The sequence below is a fragment of the Octopus sinensis genome, linkage group LG12 (genome assembly GCF_006345805.1).
Source record: "Octopus sinensis linkage group LG12, ASM634580v1, whole genome shotgun sequence".
NCBI classification, from domain to species: Eukaryota; Metazoa; Mollusca; class Cephalopoda; order Octopoda; family Octopodidae; genus Octopus; species Octopus sinensis.
In genome coordinates, this window is record NC_043008.1 from 48,266,170 (window position 1) to 48,288,503 (window position 22,334).

At 35.3% G+C, this 22,334-nt stretch overlaps 1 protein-coding gene across 13 annotated transcripts in view; it reads right to left on the reverse strand.

The window, feature by feature from the left end:
- Window positions 1–487: 487 nt before the first annotated feature.
- Window positions 488–22,334, reverse strand: part of LOC115217963 (activated Cdc42 kinase-like) — a 334,743-nt gene continuing 312,896 nt past the window's right edge. For 12 of the 13 annotated variants that reach the window (XM_036507901.1, XM_036507900.1, XM_036507902.1 and 9 more), the window contains 3 exons: window positions 21,496–21,532; window positions 7,686–7,737; window positions 488–6,244 (listed from right to left, as the gene is read on the reverse strand). In XM_036507901.1, the coding sequence (XP_036363794.1) occupies window positions 6,029–6,244; window positions 7,686–7,737; window positions 21,496–21,532 (305 nt within the window). In that variant the 3' untranslated portion in view covers window positions 488–6,028. The remainder of the gene's footprint in view (window positions 6,245–7,685; window positions 7,738–21,495; window positions 21,533–22,334) is intronic. The other variant, XM_036507905.1, reaches the window with a different exon arrangement.

The following is a 22,334-nucleotide window of genomic DNA, read 5'->3' on the forward strand; positions in this document are numbered from 1 at the left end:
ACAAATTAAACCAGTTGTTAATCAGAAGTTAATGCCTTCTTAATTAACGTAAGGAAAACAAAAATGTGATTAATAATACCTATGTGGAACTCAATGATTAATATTAATTTCAACTGATGTCAGCAAAAACAGGAGATAACTGAAGGCATGTTTCAGTCTTATAAGGAGTTCTTGCATGATTTCCCTTGGTAAGAAACCAATCAATATATTACAGGTACAAACTGTTGAGAGAACCGGAAGAATTCGGTCTTATTTCCTTTTGGAGCTGCACTGTGTATATTGATTGCTCTGTTCTTGGACAGTTCCAGAGACAGCAGTTTGTCTTGGAGATAAGGTTGGATTTCTGAAGAAAAGAGTCAATGTGGATGAATGAATGGAGAGAGAAAAAGAGAGATCGAGATTGTATGTATGTATGTATATACGTACGGACAGACAGACAGACAGGGAGGGAGGGAAGAGCAGAGCTAAAAGAACAACAAAGAATAAATATCAATTTTCTCTTTATTTATGGAAAAAAACTGCTTGTCTTTTAAGTCTTTTGTTGTTGTTTTTGTCATATTTTTAAGCCTTTTCCTTCCCATTTGTAATTTTACTCAACATTTATGGTTTAAACTGTTTTATTCTCTTCTTTTGAAATGTCTTTTTCCTTGCAGAGGTTTTTTCCTCTTCTCTCGGAAGAAAACAAAAAGCATTTTTATCATAAGAAATTATTATGAAAGGCTAGATTTTTTTTTCTTTTTTTGTGGAGGGGGGTAGACATGCATCCACTGCTAGGATAATGTAATAGTAGTAATGGTGGTGGTGGTGGTGGTGGTGGTTCTACAGAGAACGGTAAATCTAGCAGCAATTCTTGTTGTCCTTTCATGTCTTCTTTTAGATTGTTTGTTGTTGTTGTTGTGACTCCAGCAGAACATGCATAGATATCATCTGCTGGATCGATTATATGAAAGAAGAAAAAAAAAAAAGAATGAGGAGAGGGGGGGGAGGGCAAATATAGATTTGGTATAATTGAAGGTATTTCTGACTTCTCGAAACACATCAAACTATTTGGTCCAATCAAAAAAGGTTTGGTCACTTATTGTTTAAAAAAAAATATATATATATAATTATATATAAATAAAAGAGAGATGGGATGGTGGTGGCCACCTCTGGAACATGAGTGTTAAATAGATGACCAACATGGCTGCTAAATAACAGATTTCAAAAACGACAAAGCAAGAAGGATATAATGTGGATCAAAGAAGAGATGGCATTTGTTGAACAACAAAACACTGTACACAGAATATTATAAAATAAATAAGAGTATTTTCCAGACAGTTCCACCAAAAGAAAAAAAGGGGGAAAAAAAAAAAGCTGTCCATTTTTGCCTCACTGAATCCAGAATAAAAAATATCAGGCTCTCCTCCAAGATGTCTCAGTTTGGTTTCTAAACTTTTTGTTTGTTTTCTTCAACCTTTTGGATCAAGACGTCAAATCCATCATCGGATCAGATATTGTAGAAGTAATTGTACTTTAAAGTTAAATCATCACACAGAGGCAGCTATATACATATGTATATATATATATATGCATATATATACATATATGTATGTATATATATATAGCTAACAGGCAAGTGTATGCATGAATGAATCCACTAATGCATACATGTTTCAATTTACCTCACTAATTAATTAAAATACCCAATATGAATTATACATTCAATACCATTTGCCATAAACAAACCATGACTAAACTGAAAGCAGGAATTCTGCTCCACGACAAAAGGACCCATCGTTAGTTTTGGAAAAACAAAATAATCATATTAATGATTAAGATGTGTTGATATAAAAACTACTTTTTTTCTGTTTCGGCAGTGAATAAGGACTGCAATCTTTCATTAATTCCACTCAAAGAAGACAAAACATTATTAAGATGGAATTAACAGCCATAACGAACAAGAATTTATTAGAAACAACACAAATTAATTGACATCTTGCATTGGCCTTATCCCATAACTAATGTTTGTTTTGTTGATCTCCGAGTGGCGAAGAGCAACATTAACTTGGGTGGCATTTGAACACAGCAGTTAGAAGGACGAAACTAAATGCTGTGTTGCAAAAGAACACACCCCTCTCGATTTTTTATGCCAACTCACCATTGTAATAATAATAATAATAATAATAATAATAATAATGACTTCTAACAGAGGCACAAACTTTCTAATTTGGACGAGAGAAAAAACATCAACCCAAGTACATGACTGAAACTTATGAAGTCCAGAAACCTCAAAGTCAAACTAGTGAAATTGGAACTCCTAACATTAAAGAGAGACAGATGAAATATTAAGTCTGATTCCCAACAGACTCTGCAAGTCCACTGCCTGGAAACAGAATAAACAAAAAACAATTGGACTTGAAATGGTTTCATCACCAAAATAAATAATTCAGTTGTAAAGTGGGAGCACAACTGAGTTTTGATGTCAATGAGTCTCTAAGTAAATATTTATCATTTGGAGATTGATGTTTATAGAGTTGCTTTTCATTTGAAAATAACAAAAATTATATATGAAGACATAAATTCAAAGCCTGGCCTGGGAATCAAACTCGAGAAATATCATTAAATAAAATGATCTGAAAACCAGCAGAAGAATAACTTTTGGTTTCACATCCAAAACCTTTACTTTTGTTCAATGACTAATTATGTTATTGTCTTTGCCGCAATTGTACAGTTTTTGTCCTCAAAATAAAATTTCATTAAGTGGATAATGAAATTTAAAAAATAAGGGAACCCTCACTGTTAATTAACTTGTTATGGAAGAGGTGACTAATGAAAGATTTTAACTTTCACCAATGGAAGGGAGAGAACTCAAGAGTAAGATTTGTTAAATTGTTTCAAGGTCTTCAAAAAAAGCTAGAAATGACAGGGAAATTATAAAAATATAATGAAAACCTTTTTGTTAATAAATTAAGTTGGGTATTTTTTTAAGACTTAAAAAGAAACCCTTTTTAATGGAGTCCTAAGAATTAATCCTATATTTTCAAATTAGTTGCAAAAATGGCGCCCATTCTACTTTTCTTCTCTCAGAATCAACTGAGACAACATCATCGATGAAGACGGAGAGAAGAAGCAGCAGCCGAGTTTGTAGAAGGTTTGGACCCTTCTGTAGAGAGAACGGTCAAGGAGCATCGACAAATAACACAAACATCACTAACAGATCAACAAAAACACTAACATCTAATACCACCACTATTATTAAGATTATCATTATCATTATTATTAAGATTATCATTATCATTATTATTAAGATTATCATTATTATTAAGATTATCATTATTACACGCTTCTATTTGTGTAACCCCACACTGTATTGTCCTGTACAATCCCCAATGGTTTTTTTGGCTTTTTATTTTGCAAACCCATAGTTGTAAATAAAGAAATTATCATTATCATTATTATTATTATTATTACTAGACATAAAATAAGGGGAGACGAGAATTGCCAAATTCCAAGTGGCTGCGGATGTTGCAATGTTTGTGCGATTAACCATTTTAAATAGTTCCAACAAAGACTATAACCGAGTCGTTCATTCAAAACCGACTGCCCCATTACAGCACCAGCTCTGTCATTATCATATATTAGCATTACAGCACTGTCATTAATTATTATATATTAGCATATTTAATTACTGCCTTTAATTTAAGCACAAAGAAATGTGGAGGAGTTCATTCAATCATCCTCAGCAGTTACTATATTTTATAAAACCTAAAATGCTGGAAAGCAAAAATCACAACACTGCAAGAGTATTGTAGTTTGCTTGAAGCATTGTGGATTGTTTGTAAAGAATAAAATGTTTCAAATGCTACAACAATGCATTTATAACACAAACAATGGCCTACAATAAACTGTTGTAATTTAACCATCCATAGTCTGATATGATATTTCGGAATACAAATTCCTTCCTCAGATATCCCTAGGAATTGATGGAGTCACTAGCAGTGAATTTGTATTCCGAAATATCATATCAGATTATGGATGGTTAAATTCCAACAGTTTATTGTAGGCCATTGTTTGTGTTATAAATGCATTGTTGTAGCATTTGAAACATTTTTTTTTTCTTCACAACACTATGTTCAAACCTTTGCTTTCTTGGGCAGAATTCAAACTCAGAAGAGCTGAAAGAAGTGGCACAAAGTATTATGTTTGATGCTCCACTGATTCTACCAATTGAACAACTTTTATCCTATTGGTCTCTAAATTAGGTCCACAGTCAGTTACCTAAGGAGAGGAGACATACTGACACTTAGTACTCAACCAATATATTTATTCTATTGCCCCCTAAAGAATGAAAAGCAAAGGTGACCTCAACAAGATTGGAACTCTAAATGTGAAATGCCAGGATAAATAGCAGAAAGCATTTCATCTCTAACAACTCTGCCAGTCCAGTGCCATAGGCACAGGGCCAGGCAGGTGGTTGTGAGAGTGAGGGGAGAGTCAAGTAATCAAGGCCAGGACTTAATTGATAATTTACACTAATTAACAATGTTGAAGAGTTATGTAGGGTTAACTCATAATCATTCAACTGATAAAAGATTAACGAACCAAGAACAAATATAACATAACAACAGTTAACCATTAGTCATACTGACACATGACAGTGGAGTGTCCAAAGAAACGACAAGAATAGGCAGCAGACAGTTTGGAAGTTCCAAGACAGAAGAATCAAAGATGAAGAAATATTTACAACAATTTCATAGAGAACTCAAAGAATATTGATGGAAATAAGGAACGGAAAGAGTTGAGAGAACAGAGAACAAGCTCAGGAGCTGAGGTCGACAGAATATATTGACTGAAGACAATTCTAACCATAATAGTCGACCAAAGGAAAAACCATCACAGGAACCAAACTCACATAATGCTCTGTAATGCACCCACACGCAATATGTAGAAGCGGGTGGGTGTCAGAATGGTGCCAGAGACATACAGTTTTAGTCACAATTCTTCTACATTTCATGCCTTGAAAATCCAAACAGAAATGTTTGTATCTTTTTTTTTTAAACAGAAAAAAAGCTGGCGGATATCATTAATGACTCAATTTAAAAGGGAGCAGTCTATATATATATATATATATGAATTTATAAGTGTGTGTGTATAATCATGTATGTATATACACACATATATACACACACATTTATATACACACGTGTGTGTGTGTGTATATATATGAACACATGCATATGTAAGCATGTATACACACACACAATTATATTACAAAGAATAACCAAAGATATTTTGCTTCTTCTTCACTGTAATTCTTTAAAATTACTAGATTTGTGCAGTGAAAAGTTTTGACTCTCACACAGAAGCACACACACACACACACACACACACACACACGCACGCACGCACACGCACGCACACACACGCACACACACACACGCACAGACGAATCCTTTCCACCCATTCCTCTACTTCTTTGATATTTGCTTGCATGCAGAGTAACACTTTCTGAAAATGTTGTAAAGAAAGAAAGAAAGAAAATCACAAAGACAAAGCATTACTTGCGATATTTGAAATTTGGTAGTTTCAGGGTTTTTGCACTATTATACAAGTTGAGTTGAAGGAGTTGGAATTGTTGATGGCAACAGGCTTAGGGGGACAATCTACAAGGATGTCTTCTGGCTGAGGCAGCCAGAGAATATCGAAGAGGGGGGGGAGAAGCTACAAGGACTGTGGTGGTTTAACTGCAATGCAAAACATACCTGTTGCAAGTGAAATAAATATATATATATATATATATATATATATATATATAAAACCTCAAAAGGAAAAATTATTACAGAAGGGTGCAAAGAATGGAAGCAGAAATTCCAATATAAAATGTCTGCAGAAAAAGAAAATAAAATAAAAGTCAGATGTTTTTTTGTTTTTGTTTTTGTTCATTTGTGTAGCAAAGTCACAGGATTCGTTAAGTTAGTGTTTATGAGATTTCTCTTGTTGCATTTGTTTTGTTTTTAACATTTTGAGAATATATTGAAGGTGTGAGAGTTTAGACGTCCACACATTCTGGGCTGTCTTTTGGATGAACAAGGAGATGGTCAGCAGCTTGCTCTACATCCCAGTTGCATTTCAACAGAGCCTCTTTGCAGCGATTCACATCAGCCAAGCCAGTACTTATCAGCTGCTTTAACTTGATATACTTTATGGCACTCTGTATGTTCCATTTGGTCTCTTCCAGGGCTTGCCGGCAATCGACCTCAGAAACCTACAAAACAACAACAACAACAACGTTTACATGGCAACATATTTCAGGGGCAACCAACATCACTTTACTTCTAATTCACCACATTGGCATTAGTTGGACAGTTTGTTAACAAACGAAGGACAAATTAAAAATGACCAACTGGGGAAGTTTTGTATTATATTTACTTCATTATAAATGGGTGACTGCTAATGAGCTGGACTTTAAAGCAAATAAGTCACCCGGCTGCAGTGGAAGCCATACCAAACATTGAAATGCATGACCAAAACAGACCTAAACTAAGGAATGCTGAGTTATGTCATCCTTTAACATCCATTTTTTTTTTCCTTGCTTTGATGTGAAATCACAGGTCTTGTTTACATCGATTTTCCTTAACAGCATGGAGGGGATGAGTTGGAAATTCAAAGAACTCTTGTATCACCCACCAACAGCCTGTTAGGAGTAGACCTGTATTATACACATGGCAATAACTGTCAGTTTCCCAGATAAGCCTTTACAGAATAAAACAATGATACAAATATGTGAAGAGCACAGTCAAATGCCTTGGGTGAACCCTGGTGAGAATTGAACCAATGGTTTTTAACGCTTTCTCATCCCAGATTCACTCTTTCAAATTGTTTGGAATTAATTATGTATCATTTTGTAGCTTTGGGATTTCCATGATGTGATTGTTTATCTTTAGGACGACATTGCAGGGTTGCTGTGAAAGGCCAGATCTGTCCAATTTGAAAATAGAACAGAAATATTTGGGTTTTATTTTATTGACCCAAACGGATGAAGAGTAAAGTGGAGTTTGACAGGATTTGAACTCAGCATGTAAAGAATTCCAACAAATATCACAAGGCTGGTGCCACATAAAAAAGGCTCTCAATACACTCTGTAAAGAGGTTGGTATTAGGCAGTATAAAGTGGTTGGTGTATGGCATCCAGTTGTACAAACCAGGCCAGAGCAGAAGAACAAGACCTGGCACAGTCTTCCGTCTCTTGCTAACTCTTGTCAAACTGTCCGACCCATACCAGCATGGAAAACAGACGTTAAACAATGATGATGATGATTTTATCAGACATTCTTTTTCCATTCCACCTCCCTGGCTGCAGTACAAAGCCACAAATCTGCAGAGAATTGGGTCAATTTAATGAAGCCCACTAATTACGTAAGCTTAATCATATCTGCTAACTACAAAAAAATTGATTTAATTAAACTCAGAATTAAAGCAAAGCTATTTTAATCACTACCCCTAATTATATCAAAAATATTTAATTAAGTTACTAATTCATTGTTGCATATTTTATTAGCCTTGGAAAATACAAGAAATAAATCCAACCTCAGTCAGGTTGAAACCAACAACTTTAAAAAAACAAAACATTTCTGTCATTTCCATAACAACAATATTAAAAGTTAAACTTGCCAACAAAATTATTTCCCAACACCAAAAATACGCACCTCATTACAAAATAATTTACGTAAAGCCTCTATTTCCTCGGAGTTCTTCTTCCTGAAAGGTAAAAAAGGATCCTTGTTAAGATATTTTCTAAACAAAACATCTGTCAGCATTGTTGACTGTTTAACAATACAAGTCTTAATTAACAATACAAGTCTTAATTAAAAATACAAGTTTTAATTTTGTTTCAGTTGTGATAACACTTGGAAATGTAAACCACATATTTACAGCTTTCATATCAGATTTTGTTATAAAAAAAATAATAGCTTTTCTCAAACATGAATTTCATCTTACAGGTTTCTAACTAAATCTGAATGGATCCCTTTCTTCTCATTGATTATTTACAAAAAATATTTCTACAGTTTTGTACATTAACTTTCTATGTGAAGAGATGGTGAATACAGAATTCGTATGTGTATTTAGAAATAAGAAAGGACCCCCCTGACAGAGAGGGATTCTTTCTTTATGGTACGTCTGAGAGAATTCTTTGTTCCTACCAAAGTGTTGCAGAGCAGAGAATGCAGTTGAGTGAGAAGCAAGACTCAGAACACTCACACTGCTAACAAAATAATCTCAACCCCATTATATACACACGGGAAATGTAGATATGCATATACATGCTGGACTTGCAAATATGTGCACATGCATGCAATGTGTGTCTGCACATCTACCTATGCATGTGTGTATTCATATTTATTCACAGGACACAATACATGTGTCCAAGTGTTACTAACAGTTTCATATGTTAAGGATATGTTTGGAGATATTTCTCAACATATAAAGCTAATATTTAACTCTCACCAGATGGAGTACTTTTTTTGTTGAATTTTCTATCATGGAACAGTGCATTATATATATATATATATATATATATATATATATAGGGAGAAAACAAAAGACGAAGACAGGTGGTGTACAAAACAAAAAGATGTATCAGTATAACGCTCAGGAATTGAAAAAGTATTTTACGTTTCGACCCTACGCTCTTCTACAGAAAGGGACACAGAAAAAAAACAAGGAGAGAAAAAAATGTGTGTAGTGGCTAACAATCTACCATGGCGATATATATATATATATATATATGATGATATATATATATATATGCAGATATGGGTTGTGTGTGCATGTGTTGTCCTCCACAGTGTTTTCTCAGCTCCTCAATGCCTTCCCTACACTTTTCTGTTGTTTGTTCATTTCGGTTCCCATGGTGTGGATTGGATGAAGCTTGTTAAAGCAGGGTTCTTCATGTCTGAATGCCCTTTTCCCCCGTCATCATCCTCAGATTGAAAATGAAGAGAACATTAAATGATGACACGCGGAATAGTATTCACCCACACCCACATATATGTATGGCTATGCGTGCGTGTGTGTGTGTGTATCACATACAGGTTTGGGGCAGAACATCAGATGCAAAAACCTGACAAAGCAGGATTTCAAATGAGCAGGAAAAAAAAAAGAAATCAGAATATTGAACTCTTGAAAAGTGAAAACTCGGAATGATGAATGCCAAGACTTTGAACAATAAAAAGAAGTTTGAAATATTGGGGGGGGGGGGAACAGTTTTACATTTATTTCCAGTTTTAAAAGGGAATTCGTTTGAGAATTTTTTTTTGTGTGTCTGTGTCTGATTTTTTTTCAGTTTTTTATGAGGCTGCGTCAGAATAGCAGAGACAAGTTTGTACATTGGCCTTACAAAGGAACGGAAGCAAAGGCACACAACTATTCTTGGTCTTTTAAATTCTTCAGTTTGTTTGTATTTAAAGAAAAAAGCAGAATATTTATTAATGAGAGAATTGAGAAAGAGACATGGGTTAGCAATGGAAAGGGCATCCAAATGGAAAACAACAATATGTCTAGCCAGGCTGACATGGAAAAAAAATAGATTTATAATCAACAATCAAAATTCTGCATTAAAAGGAAAATTTCCAAGTTCAAATCTCATCTCAATATATACATTAAAAAACAAATAAAAGAAATGGAAGGTAGTTCAAGTAAAACTCTAGGAAAATATTTAGGCTTCCAGTTTGTTAAAAAGCTACAATCTGTGGTAGCATAATCGTTTCTATATCTTGTTTGAGAGATAAAACTAGTTGCAGTTGAGTTTAAAACCAGAAAAGAAGACAGCAGAGAGTTTGGTGTCTCTCTTCAATAAGATCCCCCTTGCCACACCCAAACCAACACTAAACAACTCTAACCGTTTTATTATATGTTTTTAACATCCATTCAGTTTTACTTAAACTAAAAGACATATTTCTCCTGGAATGGTAAAATGTCATCAACAGCTAAAAATGCTGCTAAAAATGTCATTTGATAATGCAACAAAAATGGAACATGGAAACAATATTCTTTTTTTAAAAAAGACTGTAAATAAATATTTTGATTTGTGTATATTTATATCGATTTCAAAACATGCTCTAAGCAGAATTCAAACCATCTAAAGGACAATATTGACAAAAGAATATTGTTATAAATGAAAGAGGTGTTAAGAAAAACAATAAAATAATACATTTAAAATTAAAAAAAAAAACATTACAAAATCAACAAAAACTATTTTTACAGATTTTTTCTTTTTTTTTCACCTTCCACATTTCATGGCTCCACTAATTTCTAATATATTGATGGACTTGATCAGTATTTTAGTATTAATAATATTGGTAGGTAACTAAACTATAGGTTAGAGACTAGAAATAGTATTTTAATAATAATCGTCCATCTATTTATCATCAAATTAAAACTTCTGTCTCTTGCTAACATCATTATTACTTTAATTGCATTTTATGTCTTCTCCTTTCAATTGTTTCCATTTCTTGCCTAGTGTCTTCCTGACACACAATACCATCATCAACATCATCATCATTATTATTATTATTATTATTATTATCCAACCTACCTATCATCTGTATTTAATCTTCAACACAGAGAAACACAAACATTCCATTTCAATCAAAACAACTTCTGACCCTTTCAAAGCCTAAAGTGTCCACACACAACCAAGTCTCTGACAAGTCTACAAACCTCGTTCCTCGTTTCATTCTCTTCCCTCAAACAACAGGGTCCCTCCTCCTATCACCCATCCCTCCATCACTCTCCTATCTACTACATTGTTTTGTTGCTGTCAGAAACTAAAGCAGAACCTCTTACTACATGCCACATTGAGCTTCAGTCCTGCCAGTCAACACCCTGTATTACTACCAACCAGCATCACCACCCCGCTAGCACTTGAGCCACCACACTCTGTAAAGTGGATGGGATTGTGAAGGGACACCCAGCTGGAGAAACGATGCAAAACATGAAATACTCAAGCAAGACCTGATCCTCTGACACATTGGATCTTGTCAAAACATCCGACCCGTGTCAGCATAGCAAGTGATGTAAAGCAATGAGGATATTCACATCACTGACAACATTCTCCCCAAATGAATTACTATGGAAATAACCCACTTTCACCAACACTAGAAAAAGATTTTACCAACTTGAAAAATCTATAATTTCTAATCACATCAGCTATACTGAAATGATAAGTTCAAAATAATATTGGTTTCAAATTCTGGCACAAGGACAGCAATTTTGGGTGGGTGATGAGGCCTGTGTGCAAACAGCCATGCTACATGGCAGCGATACATGGGTTGAGTGCTGAGGACATGTGTAGGCTTGCAAGGAATGAAGCTAGTATGCTCCACTGGATGTGTAATGTCAGTGTGCATACACGACAGAGTGTGAGTGCCCTGAGAGAAAAGTTGGGCATAAGAAGCATCAGATGTGTTGTGCAAGAGAGACGGCTGCACTGGTATGGTCATGTGTTACGTATGGATGATGACAGTTGTGTGAAGAAGTGTTACACCCTAACAATGGAAGGAACCTGTAGAAGTAAACCCAGGAAGATGTGGAATGAGGTGGTGAAGCACGATCTTCAAACGATGGGCCTCACAGAGGCAATGACAAGCAACCGAGACCTCTGGAGATATGCTGTGCTTGAGAAGACCCATCAGGTCAAGTGATATCTTAGCCGTGCCCGATGTCAGTGTCACATAATTAGTCAGGCAATATGCTGTGCTTGAGAAGACAGGTTGAGTCAAGCGAAATTGTAGTCATAGCCAATGCTAGTGCCACATGATTGGCTCCCGTGCCAGTGCTACCCGATTGGCCCCCATGCCAGTGGCACATAAAAAGCACCCACTACACTCTCGGAGTGGTTGGCATTAGGAAGAAGGGCATCCAGCTTTAGAAACCTTGCCAGATCAGATTGGAGTCTGGCGCAGCCTCCTAGCATGCCAATCCTCAGTCAAACCATCCAACCCATGCCAGCATGGAAAGTGGACGTTAAACGATGATGATGATGATGACAGGGCAAGTCGATTACATCAGCCCCAGTACTGAACTGGTTCTTATTTCATTGACCCCAAAAAGATGAAAGGCAAAGCTGCCCTTGGCAGAATTTGAACTGACAACATAAAGACAGATGAAATGCTCTTAAGCATTTTGTCCAGCTTGCACTGCCTTAAACACCCCTAATATTTCGAGAGATCCAGAGACATACCAAACCATTCTGCTACTAAAACTGAAAATCAATAATTACAACTGACAGAAAATATCAGATTGGATAATTCTCAAAATGAAATGGCTCAACTATGAATTACCAAAGTTATGTTTATAACTATTACACACACAGTGATTAATATTTATTATATGTTTCTTTAAGTAGAACATTCATTTTTGTCTAAAAGGTAATTGATACAAAACCAGAAATAGAATATGTTAATAATATGTTAATTAATTAACATCCCACATTCTTAAAATTAATTAATTTATTAATCTCAGAGATGCTGACTCCAGCAGAATATGAATTCTGATCACTAAACTAAAAATCTAAAGTATTTTAGCAGACTATCCTACTTTCTGGTTCTAGAACCAGTGAGAAAAGCCACAAGTCCACCTCGTCACTTTTGGACAGTATACAAGTGTGCAGCCTCTCCCTTCACACTAAAAACTTTGAGTGGAAAACTTAATATGTTTAGTTGTAAACTGTGTATGTTCACATATACAGACACACTACATTAACTGTATATATCCATATACATACACATTAAGCGTAGGAGTTCACATATAGACACACAGTAAACTGCACCTGTTCGCAGAGACCCACTAAATTAGTTTGCACCACATGTCCACCTGCAGACACACCACTCACCATCCATTAAAAAGCTTAAACCTAGCCATCACCTGCAAGCAAGTATGACCTGGCAGTAAAACCCACACTTTCACCCTTTCGTTATCTTTTATAGATGCTTCTGCACTCAAAAGCAGACAACACAGCCTCTCAGCACTGACCCTGTTGATTAGCAGAACATAAAAGCAAGCGCAGAGCGAAAGACAGCGCCATCAGCCCTTGGCTGGGACTTGGTTGCAGAGGAGCAATTAAGTGCCTTGGTCCTGAGATCAAACCTACCACCTTACAACCATGAAACCAACATCCTAACCACTAAACCATGTGCCATCCATAGATACACTACATTAAACATGTTGCATTAAATATCCATGCTCAAATGCACACAGCAAGGCAGGTGGCATACCATTTATGCCCTCACCCAAATCCTATTAGGCTAAATAGATTGTTATATCTACAAATAACAAAATATATATTAACTTTGTAAAACTAGGACACAGATCGTATTTCAGCCAAAATTTAACATTACCCAACTCCCACCGAAACAAATGTTTCTCGTGCTATGGAAACTAATTTCTATAATGTTACATACCATCTGGTGTTACAATAGAGCAACAGAGGAGGAGAGAGCTCAGTGTCACAAAGAGGCATTTTCCTTTCAGATAATTCTGTTTCAGCATTCCACTAAGGGAGGTAACTTAAATTGTTGTAAAAGTTACGTCCCTTGCAATACATCATTTACTCTTTTACTTGTTTCAGTCATTTGACTGTGGCCATGCTGGAGCACCGCCTTTAGTCGAAGACACCGACCCCCAGGACTCATTCTTTGTAAGCCTAGTACTTATTCTATCGGTCTCTTTTGCCGAACCACTAAGTTACGGGGATGTAAACACACCAGCATCGGTTATCAAGCGATGTTGGAGGTGGGGGACGATCACAGACACACAAACACATAATTAATTAATTAATATCGATAGGAATAGACAATGTGTTATCAAGAGAGAAGACTATAATTGTCACTAAATATGACGAGGCTGTTAGAATACATAAGTGTGTGTGTCTCTTACATATATATATATATATGACTTTCGGAAACATTTTTTCACGCTCAGAGTTGCTGAAGCATGGAATAAACTGCCTGCGTCAGTTGTTGACTGCCATGACACTGCATCCTTTAAGGCCTCATGCTTTCCGAAATCCGCCGAAACTTCACCTGATTATATATACACTTTAGATGAGTTGTAGTGCACCTGAGCACTGTACACAATTATTATTATTATTATTATTATATATATATATATATATATATATATATACACACATACATTTGCTATTTAAAGCCAAGATGAGTATAGCTTAATAAATATTCCCAACTGTGTGCACTGAAGCTGCTCCACCTTGCTTTATAAAAAAAAAACAAGGTTTTATAAAAAGGTAAGAAATTTATACTTTATGTTGGCTGCTATTTTATTGTCAACTAAACTATTTTGTAAATTACTGAAAACTATGATATATCAAATAGTTGAAGTATCTGAACAATATATTACAAAAAAAAAGGCCCCATTTTACAGACTGATAAACATTTTAATACGAAATGAACCCGTCTGAATCATGATAATAACACAGCAAAAAAGACTGCAAAACATTAGTTCCATGAAGATCCCTTTATCACCTGCCACAGCCTGTAATGAAAATTGCTCAAGACAATTCTCTATCAATACAGAATGTACTTCAGCCAAATTCTCAACCCAATGGAAAACAAGTCTTTCACAAAAAAAAGATGGAATTTACAAGATTCCACAAGGAAATCTGCAAAAACCTTTGAGATTGCTGCACAACATTCTAACAGATTTTGACATCATTTGCACTTCAACCTCAAACAATGTGTTATAAATAAACTAAGTTAATCCTAAAGTACATACAAGGTAGAGTTGTTCCAATAACACTGTATAATGGACTTGGCCAGTGGTTTGAATAGAAATATGTCAGTGGCCATTGTTGTGATGTTTGAAATGAATTCTACAAGATTTGGAACAAGATGCTAATAACCATTGTAGGCCGTCCCAGATTTGTGATATTGATACACTTTGAACATTTGTAGGGCTGCAAAATATATTTTGGGTTGTTTGTGGTAGGAAGAATTGGGTAAAGCATTTAGTACTGAGATTAATAGAAGCAGTAACAAGTGGAGCTGGTACTCAGAGGAGCAGAGACTGTTGTTGTTGTAGGGGGTTGGGGAGATGGGGAAAGGAATGGTATGCCTGTGATCTCGTGAGTTTTTAACCAAGTAGCTGAATAACCTTCTTTGAATGGGTGTGTGTCTGTGTGTGTGTGTGTCTGTGTGTGCGTGCATGTGTAGTGGCAGCAGTGTGTAGACATGTGAGGAGGATGTGAACATAAGTTTTAGACGAGCTATTGAACAGAGCTGCAGTCTTTCTGGAATTGTTTTGACAATGTTCTATGTAAGATTGTGAGGTGAAGCAATTGTAACAGTAAGGGCTTTGATCTAACAGAGAAAAGAGAGTAAAAAAACTGCTGAAGAAGGTTTGGTGCTCTGTGTCACTAATTGGCAGAAACAGGACAGGTTGAGAGGGGTTTTGATTTCATGTAGATGACAGATTTGGGAAGATTGAACAAATGAAGGTTAATATCATTTGTAAGAGAGAGAGAGAGAGAGAGAGAGAGAGAGATTAGAAACATTGATATACACACAAAGAAGTGCTCGGGTAACACAATGGCCATTTTGTGGGAACTGAATGAGTGTAAAGAGGACTTTGAGAATTTCCCAGTTAAGTTCTTGATTTGACAAAGTAGACACAAGGAAAACGATTTTGTTGGTCTCTAAAGAGACAACATTGCTTTAACTGATGTTCACCACAAAACTGAGAAATTATTGATGCATGAGAAAGGAGAGCAAATCTGTGATGGATCTAACTCTACAGAAACTATACTTGCTTGTGGCCAAGAAAGGTTGTCCTTCTTGTAAATAGGCGATACACATTGTATTGTCTCTCTAGATTGACTCGGTGTCCCTGCAGAGAGGGACCGGATAGTTGGATAGTGATGGGAACTAACTTTAAAACATACTTTTAGAAGGTAACGGAAGGCAGAGCAGTGGACATCAATTTACAGCATTAAAAGACGAACACAGCAGAATATATTTCCTATAGCAATAACAGACCAATTTATAATTGTAGAGAGACTTGCCTGCTGACAACAACACTATAATTTTCAATATTTGATAAGTAATAAGATCATGATTATGACATTTTCTGGACAGAAGCTTCCTCAACTGATATTATGATGGATGAAACCAATACAAACACTTGCTTGCATCAGTTTCTTCTATTGAGAATTAGGTGAGAATATCCGGAAAAGGTAGGAAGAATTGACTGAATCAACTCTAAAATATAATGGGAAGTACTAAAAGACAAACGATACCCCAACACTGTAAGAGAAACATAGATTTCACTGAAAGCTGTTATTTCTGTCAGCAATAGCAATACTAAATTCTATAGAGCTTTCTTTAACTTGAGAATCCCGTGTCAAGAGAGACAAGAACGCCACAAGCAACCAAGGCCAGAAACCCTACACTGTGAGCAGAGAGGATGGTTGAATAGAAAGTTGATTATTTTTGGATCTGGTCTTAATGAGATGAATAGAAGGGAACACTTTAAAAGCAATCCACCTGCAACTCACTCCTTCAACTATTTAAACCATTCATCTTTTTTACCCCCCCCCCACTATCAACTTAGTGAATACTTAATGGATTATGCTATAAACAGCAGATGTTTGTGAAATAAATGCAGAGCATTTGGCCGAGAGAAGACAAAACTGGTTAATTGAGCAGAGGGTGAAAGTTGAAATCTTACAGTGACAAAGTATTTCAACTGTGCTTGCTCCATTCAGCCAAATTAACTGCTAAAACAAGTGAAACGGTTGTGGCAGAAAACAGTTGGACGAAAATGCTTGGCAGTGTTTCATCCAGCTTTACTTCAGGAGTTCAAAATTCTGTCACCGTCAACTTTGTCTTTCAGGGTCAATGAAATAAGCACCTGTTGTGCACTGGAGTTGATGCAAGCAACTAGCCCCCACCTTCCCTAAAACATGTCACACCTTTTGTACCTAGAGCAGAAAGGATTATTATGATTATGGAGCAGCTCCAGGTGGACCTCATAAGAAGTGGTTAATCAATGTCATCTAAGCCCAATATTTTAGGAATCAATAGAGTAACCAGAGTTCAGCAAAGAGTAATTAGATGCAAATACATTTTTTTTTTAAATTTCTAACATCAAATTTAGCACCACACACACACACACACACCATTTAACATCCACTTTTCTATATATGGATGCTAACACACACACATGAAACAATAGTAAGGTGGTTGTTGTTTTCCTCACTAAACCAAGTAAATATGTCAGTAGAACCCAGAAACTCAATAATTGTCAGTATGTAATTAATTAGCAGTTAATATTCTGCTAAGACACTCATTACATGTTAAACGAGCTAAGAGATGCCAACATATAATAATTGTTATCAAACAATTACTGACAATGTCAAGAGGTCTACAAATATTTATTATTTTACAAGTGACACAATGTTGTCACACCCAGAATCTACACTCTTCCACTGCCCCATCACCTCACTCTCATCAGATCAGAGTTTCAAGCTGGGTGTGATGACATTGCGAGAGAGTTGAAATAATTATTCTTAGACCTGCTAACATGGTGTCGAATTGAGTAATGACAGTTGTTATCTTTTGGTATGTCCCAGCTGTCAACTGAGCTGTTATGAATATCTTAGGAGCATGTTAGTCATTAAAAACAGAAAGAATAAATAAGACTTCCTTTGTTGTGTCCTGCATTGTGTGAGGTAAAACGTGTGACCTACCTGTTAATTTATAACAGAAAAATCTACAACAATAACCAAGTGAAACCGTACGATTTCATCAAAAAGGGAATTTATTACACACATCTTTTATCGTTTCCTTGTTTCAGTCATTGGACTGCAGCCTTGCTGGGGAAACACTGAAAAATTTTTAGTTGAATAAACCCCAGGACTTCCTTTTTCTTTTCGTTTTTAAAGCCTGGTACTTATTCTATCAGTGACTTTTTGCCAAACTACTAAGTTGCAGGGATATAAACCCACCAACACTGGTTGCCAGGGCTGGGGGAGCAAACAGACACAAAGATACATGTAGATGTGTGTGGCTTAGTGGTTACGATATCTGGCTTACAATCAACTCCCAGTGGTGTGTGGTGTGTCCTTGAGCAAGACACTTTACTTCACCCTGCTGACAAAAGTGAGTTGTACCTGTATTTCAGAGGAGCAGCCTTGTTACATATTGTGTCACACTGAATCTTCCTGAGAGCTACAGTAAGAGTACACGTGCCTGTGGAGTACTCAGCCACTTGCACGTGAGTTTCATGAGGGGACTGTTCTGTTGATCATATCAGCTGGGACCCTCATTGTCATCACCAGTGGAGTGCCAGTTTTATATGTGTCGGGCTTCTTTCAGTTTCCATTTACCAAATCCTTTCACAAGGCTTTGGCTGGACTGAGGTTACAACAGAAAGACACTTGCTTAACATGCTGTGCAGAGGGACTGAACCCAGAATCATGTAGTTAGGAAGCCAAACTTATGGCTTACATTTCCCCAATTCAACAATTACTAAATATGCTCACCAAATGAGCCGTTACCAAAACACACACATACACATACACACTTGTGACCATCAGGATGTTGATATACATTTTATAGGACATTTTTAAACTATTGAAATAAGAAACAATAAAAAGAAAATTTTGAATTCATTTTAAATTCAGAGAAAAAAAACATTTTTTAGTGATTCTCGAATCAATGGTGAATGTTTTTCTACAATTTCAAGTTTAGAAGGTTTAAAAAAAAAACAAAATGGATAGAAAATACTCCATTCCAAAATATATTTACTGAAGCATGAAATGATGATGGCAAGATGAAATAAATAATGAAAGGTAGCAGCAAGAACAACAACAACAACAACGGTACACAGAACAGAGATGAATATTGAAAAGATGGACGTGTGGAAAATGTCACACAAAGAACAAAGGCAGTGCAAGGAGGAATAAATGAAGTTGGAGGAAATGGTTGAGGTTGTGTTTGAATGGAGGAGGAGGAGGAAGAGGAGGAGGTCACTGAAAGACAGCAATAATAATAATAAAATAATAATAATAATAATATTAATAATGGTTTCAAATGTTGGTACAGGGCAAGCAGATGTTGAAAGGAGGGTCTAGTCAATTACATTGACTCCAGGACTTCACTGGTACTTGTTTTATTGACCCCACCCCCCAAAAGGATGAAGGGCAAAGCTGACCTTGGTAAAATATTAATGGTTTCAAATTATGGCACAAGGCCTGCAATTTTAGGAGAATAAATCCATTCATCAACTTCAGTACTTGACTGGTTCTTATCGACTCCAAAAGGATGAAAGGCAAAGTCGACCACAGCAGAAAAAGTCACAAATAGCATGGGGACCAAGTAAAATAGACAGTGATCAAATCAAGCAAATCAATAATCTATATTTTGTTATTTAGTCTATCAATGACATTTCATTACTGATAAATTGGTTCATTCAGCCAAACACTAAAGAGTTACTGAATAGAAACAATTTAACAGTTTAATTAAAATTTTGTTTGATTCACTTGTGAACTAAATAAATTTGTGAATTAATTTACAACTAATTTATTTCAATAAGAAATTTGTAAATTTTGATTTGTATAAATTTCTAAAACAATTTTCAACAGCATCAGAAGACAAACTATCGTTTTGCAGGTGACATTTATAGCCATCCTAAATATGTTCTACTTTAAAACCCATCAACTTCATCACAGCCTTCAAGCTCCCAGATGTGATGCTTTTTTCATAGCCTGGCATCAAAGATAAAATCCCATTTTGACCCGAAAGGCATTAAACTGCAATTACAGGAGAGCCTGCTTAAATCACTTAACAATACTGGTGTTGCTTCCAGAAATATGGTACCAACAAATGCAAGACCAAGTCTTCAGTAAAGTGACCCAACTAACAAAACAAAAACCATTTCATGTAATAGATTCCACATTTTCTAGGGAAAGAAATTTTGAATACATCAACATTTGTAATGTATCAAATAGTCAATTTTCAAAGCTAAATCTATTTTTAAAATCAAAACTCATCTCATAAATTTACTCATAGGATAGGTTTAATAATAATTATCAAACAGCAATTAGCAATATTCATTCTGCTTCTTCTGAAATATTAATCTCTAATAAATGTCATAGAATTTGTCAGCACCAATCAACTTGACCCTTTATTTTATTGGAGGAAATACTGTTAAGTTTGTTGCTGTATAGATTTAAAATAAACTGCAGCAGCAGCAGCAATTACTGCTTATAATTATACACCAAACCATCTGAAACTATCGCTAGCTTTGATACAAACACTATAAATTCAAAAGTGTTTATATTTCAAGAGACATTCCAGAATAGTTTCTTTTTAAACCTATTCCTAACTAACACTAAATTCATAATGAAAATTTTTTATTTAGTTCACTGAATCCATTAAATTCAGAATTATTTTCAAAATTAAATAAAACACATTGGTAGTGTTATTTTCATAAGAAATACTGTTACAAAATGATTAAATGAAATTATATATTTTGATTTCTAAAGACATTTCATTAAGAAATGGCTGATGTAAAGAATATCTAAATATCCAATTAACTCTCAAATACCTTACCTCACAGTGTACGATTTGATGCATTTATGAACCCCTCAACACAACACGTAATATCAACTGAAACTGTTGAAGGAATAAATGGTTTTGATTTTCTGAGATTTTTTTTTCCTTATTTTTTTTATAAATATTCTTTATAAAAGTCTGTGACAATATTCCAAAATAAAACAGAGATCTTTTAGCACAAACCAGTTTTAATTTGGGTGGGGTTTTTTCCTGTTTGCTTTTTTCCTCCATATCAACAAACCAATTACTAAAACAAGACAAACTATATTTGGAAATAAATGAAATTTTCAAAAGAAAGCTGATAATTATCAACCAAAAAAAGTGAATCGGTTTCTTTCAGGTTTAAATTTTTTTTTTTTTAAATACAAAACATAAAAGCCTTGTAAAATATAATTGTTGGTTCCTACTAGCAGTGTGTGTTGACTACAAATAAGCATATTGGGGAGTAATGACATGACTGCAAACAACATGAGAGGTAGGTTTCTAAACAAAATGGAAACAGGAGTCAATAGCACCAAACTATAATGTGTGTATGTATATATATATGTATACACATATGTATATATGCATTCACATGTATATATATATATATACATATATATACATACATATATATACATATATATATATATATATATATATATACATGTGAATGCATATATAAATATGTTTACATGTGGGCATGCAGAGCAACAGTAGCACAGCAACAGGTTGAAGACAATCAACTAAAGTACTGTGACACCCTCTACTTCTTGTGGCCTTTCTATTATTGCCAACACATCCCCAATCTCGTGTCAGAATAACAAGAAGACTGACCATGCACCAAATAATAAAAGTGTGGCAAAGAAATAAATAAAAATAGCAAGATAGATTATTGGTGTCTTACCAGGGGCTAATCTTGTTGCGGTGGAAGAGGAGTTTGCCTGTAATTAACATCTAGATTGGTAGGTGACCCACAACACAACATGCTTTCATCAGTTGTTAGGGAGGAAGATGCGGCAGATACAATTCACACCTTCAGATTCCCAAGCACCAGAAACACTCAGAGATTTACTAGTGATGTCTTCAAAAATACATTGGTTCCTTCACTTTTTTTTTAACCAATCACATAAAAACAATAGCTGTAGTCTCCCTCAATACCACATTATGGTCAGTTTTATTGGTTAAATAATTCAGTCATTGAAAGTGAACTGATTCCATTTTATAATTTTAGAGAAACATTCTGAGACTGGGGTATGATGCTTGATGCTTAAAAAGTACTTTGGCAAAAAAATAGAATCCCAGACCAAAATTCTTGAGATATAGTGTCAACAGTGCTCATATGGAATCAATGGTTTTGTGTTTTTGGTCCTCCCCACCCTCACCCCTCACCCCCATCCTCCCAATAATGCTCCATTGAATTATTTGCCTCAAAACTTCCACTGCATCTTCCTCTCCAATCATGGAAACAATTCAAAGAATATCGAGAGAATAAAAAAAAAAAAATACAGATGAAGTCAATAAACAACACAAGAAGTCAATCTGATAAAACAGTGTCTGCTTACAACTAGCGAGGTCAAGGGGGGACAGTGCTTCTCTACCCCCATGTTGTTTGGAATCACACAATACTAATTAGAAAACATACTTACCGCAGCCAGAAACAAAACTAATTAACTTTAATTAATACAAGAAGGGATTTAGTTGCATCTTTTTTTTTGTTTTTTTTGTTTTGCCTCATTCCATTGC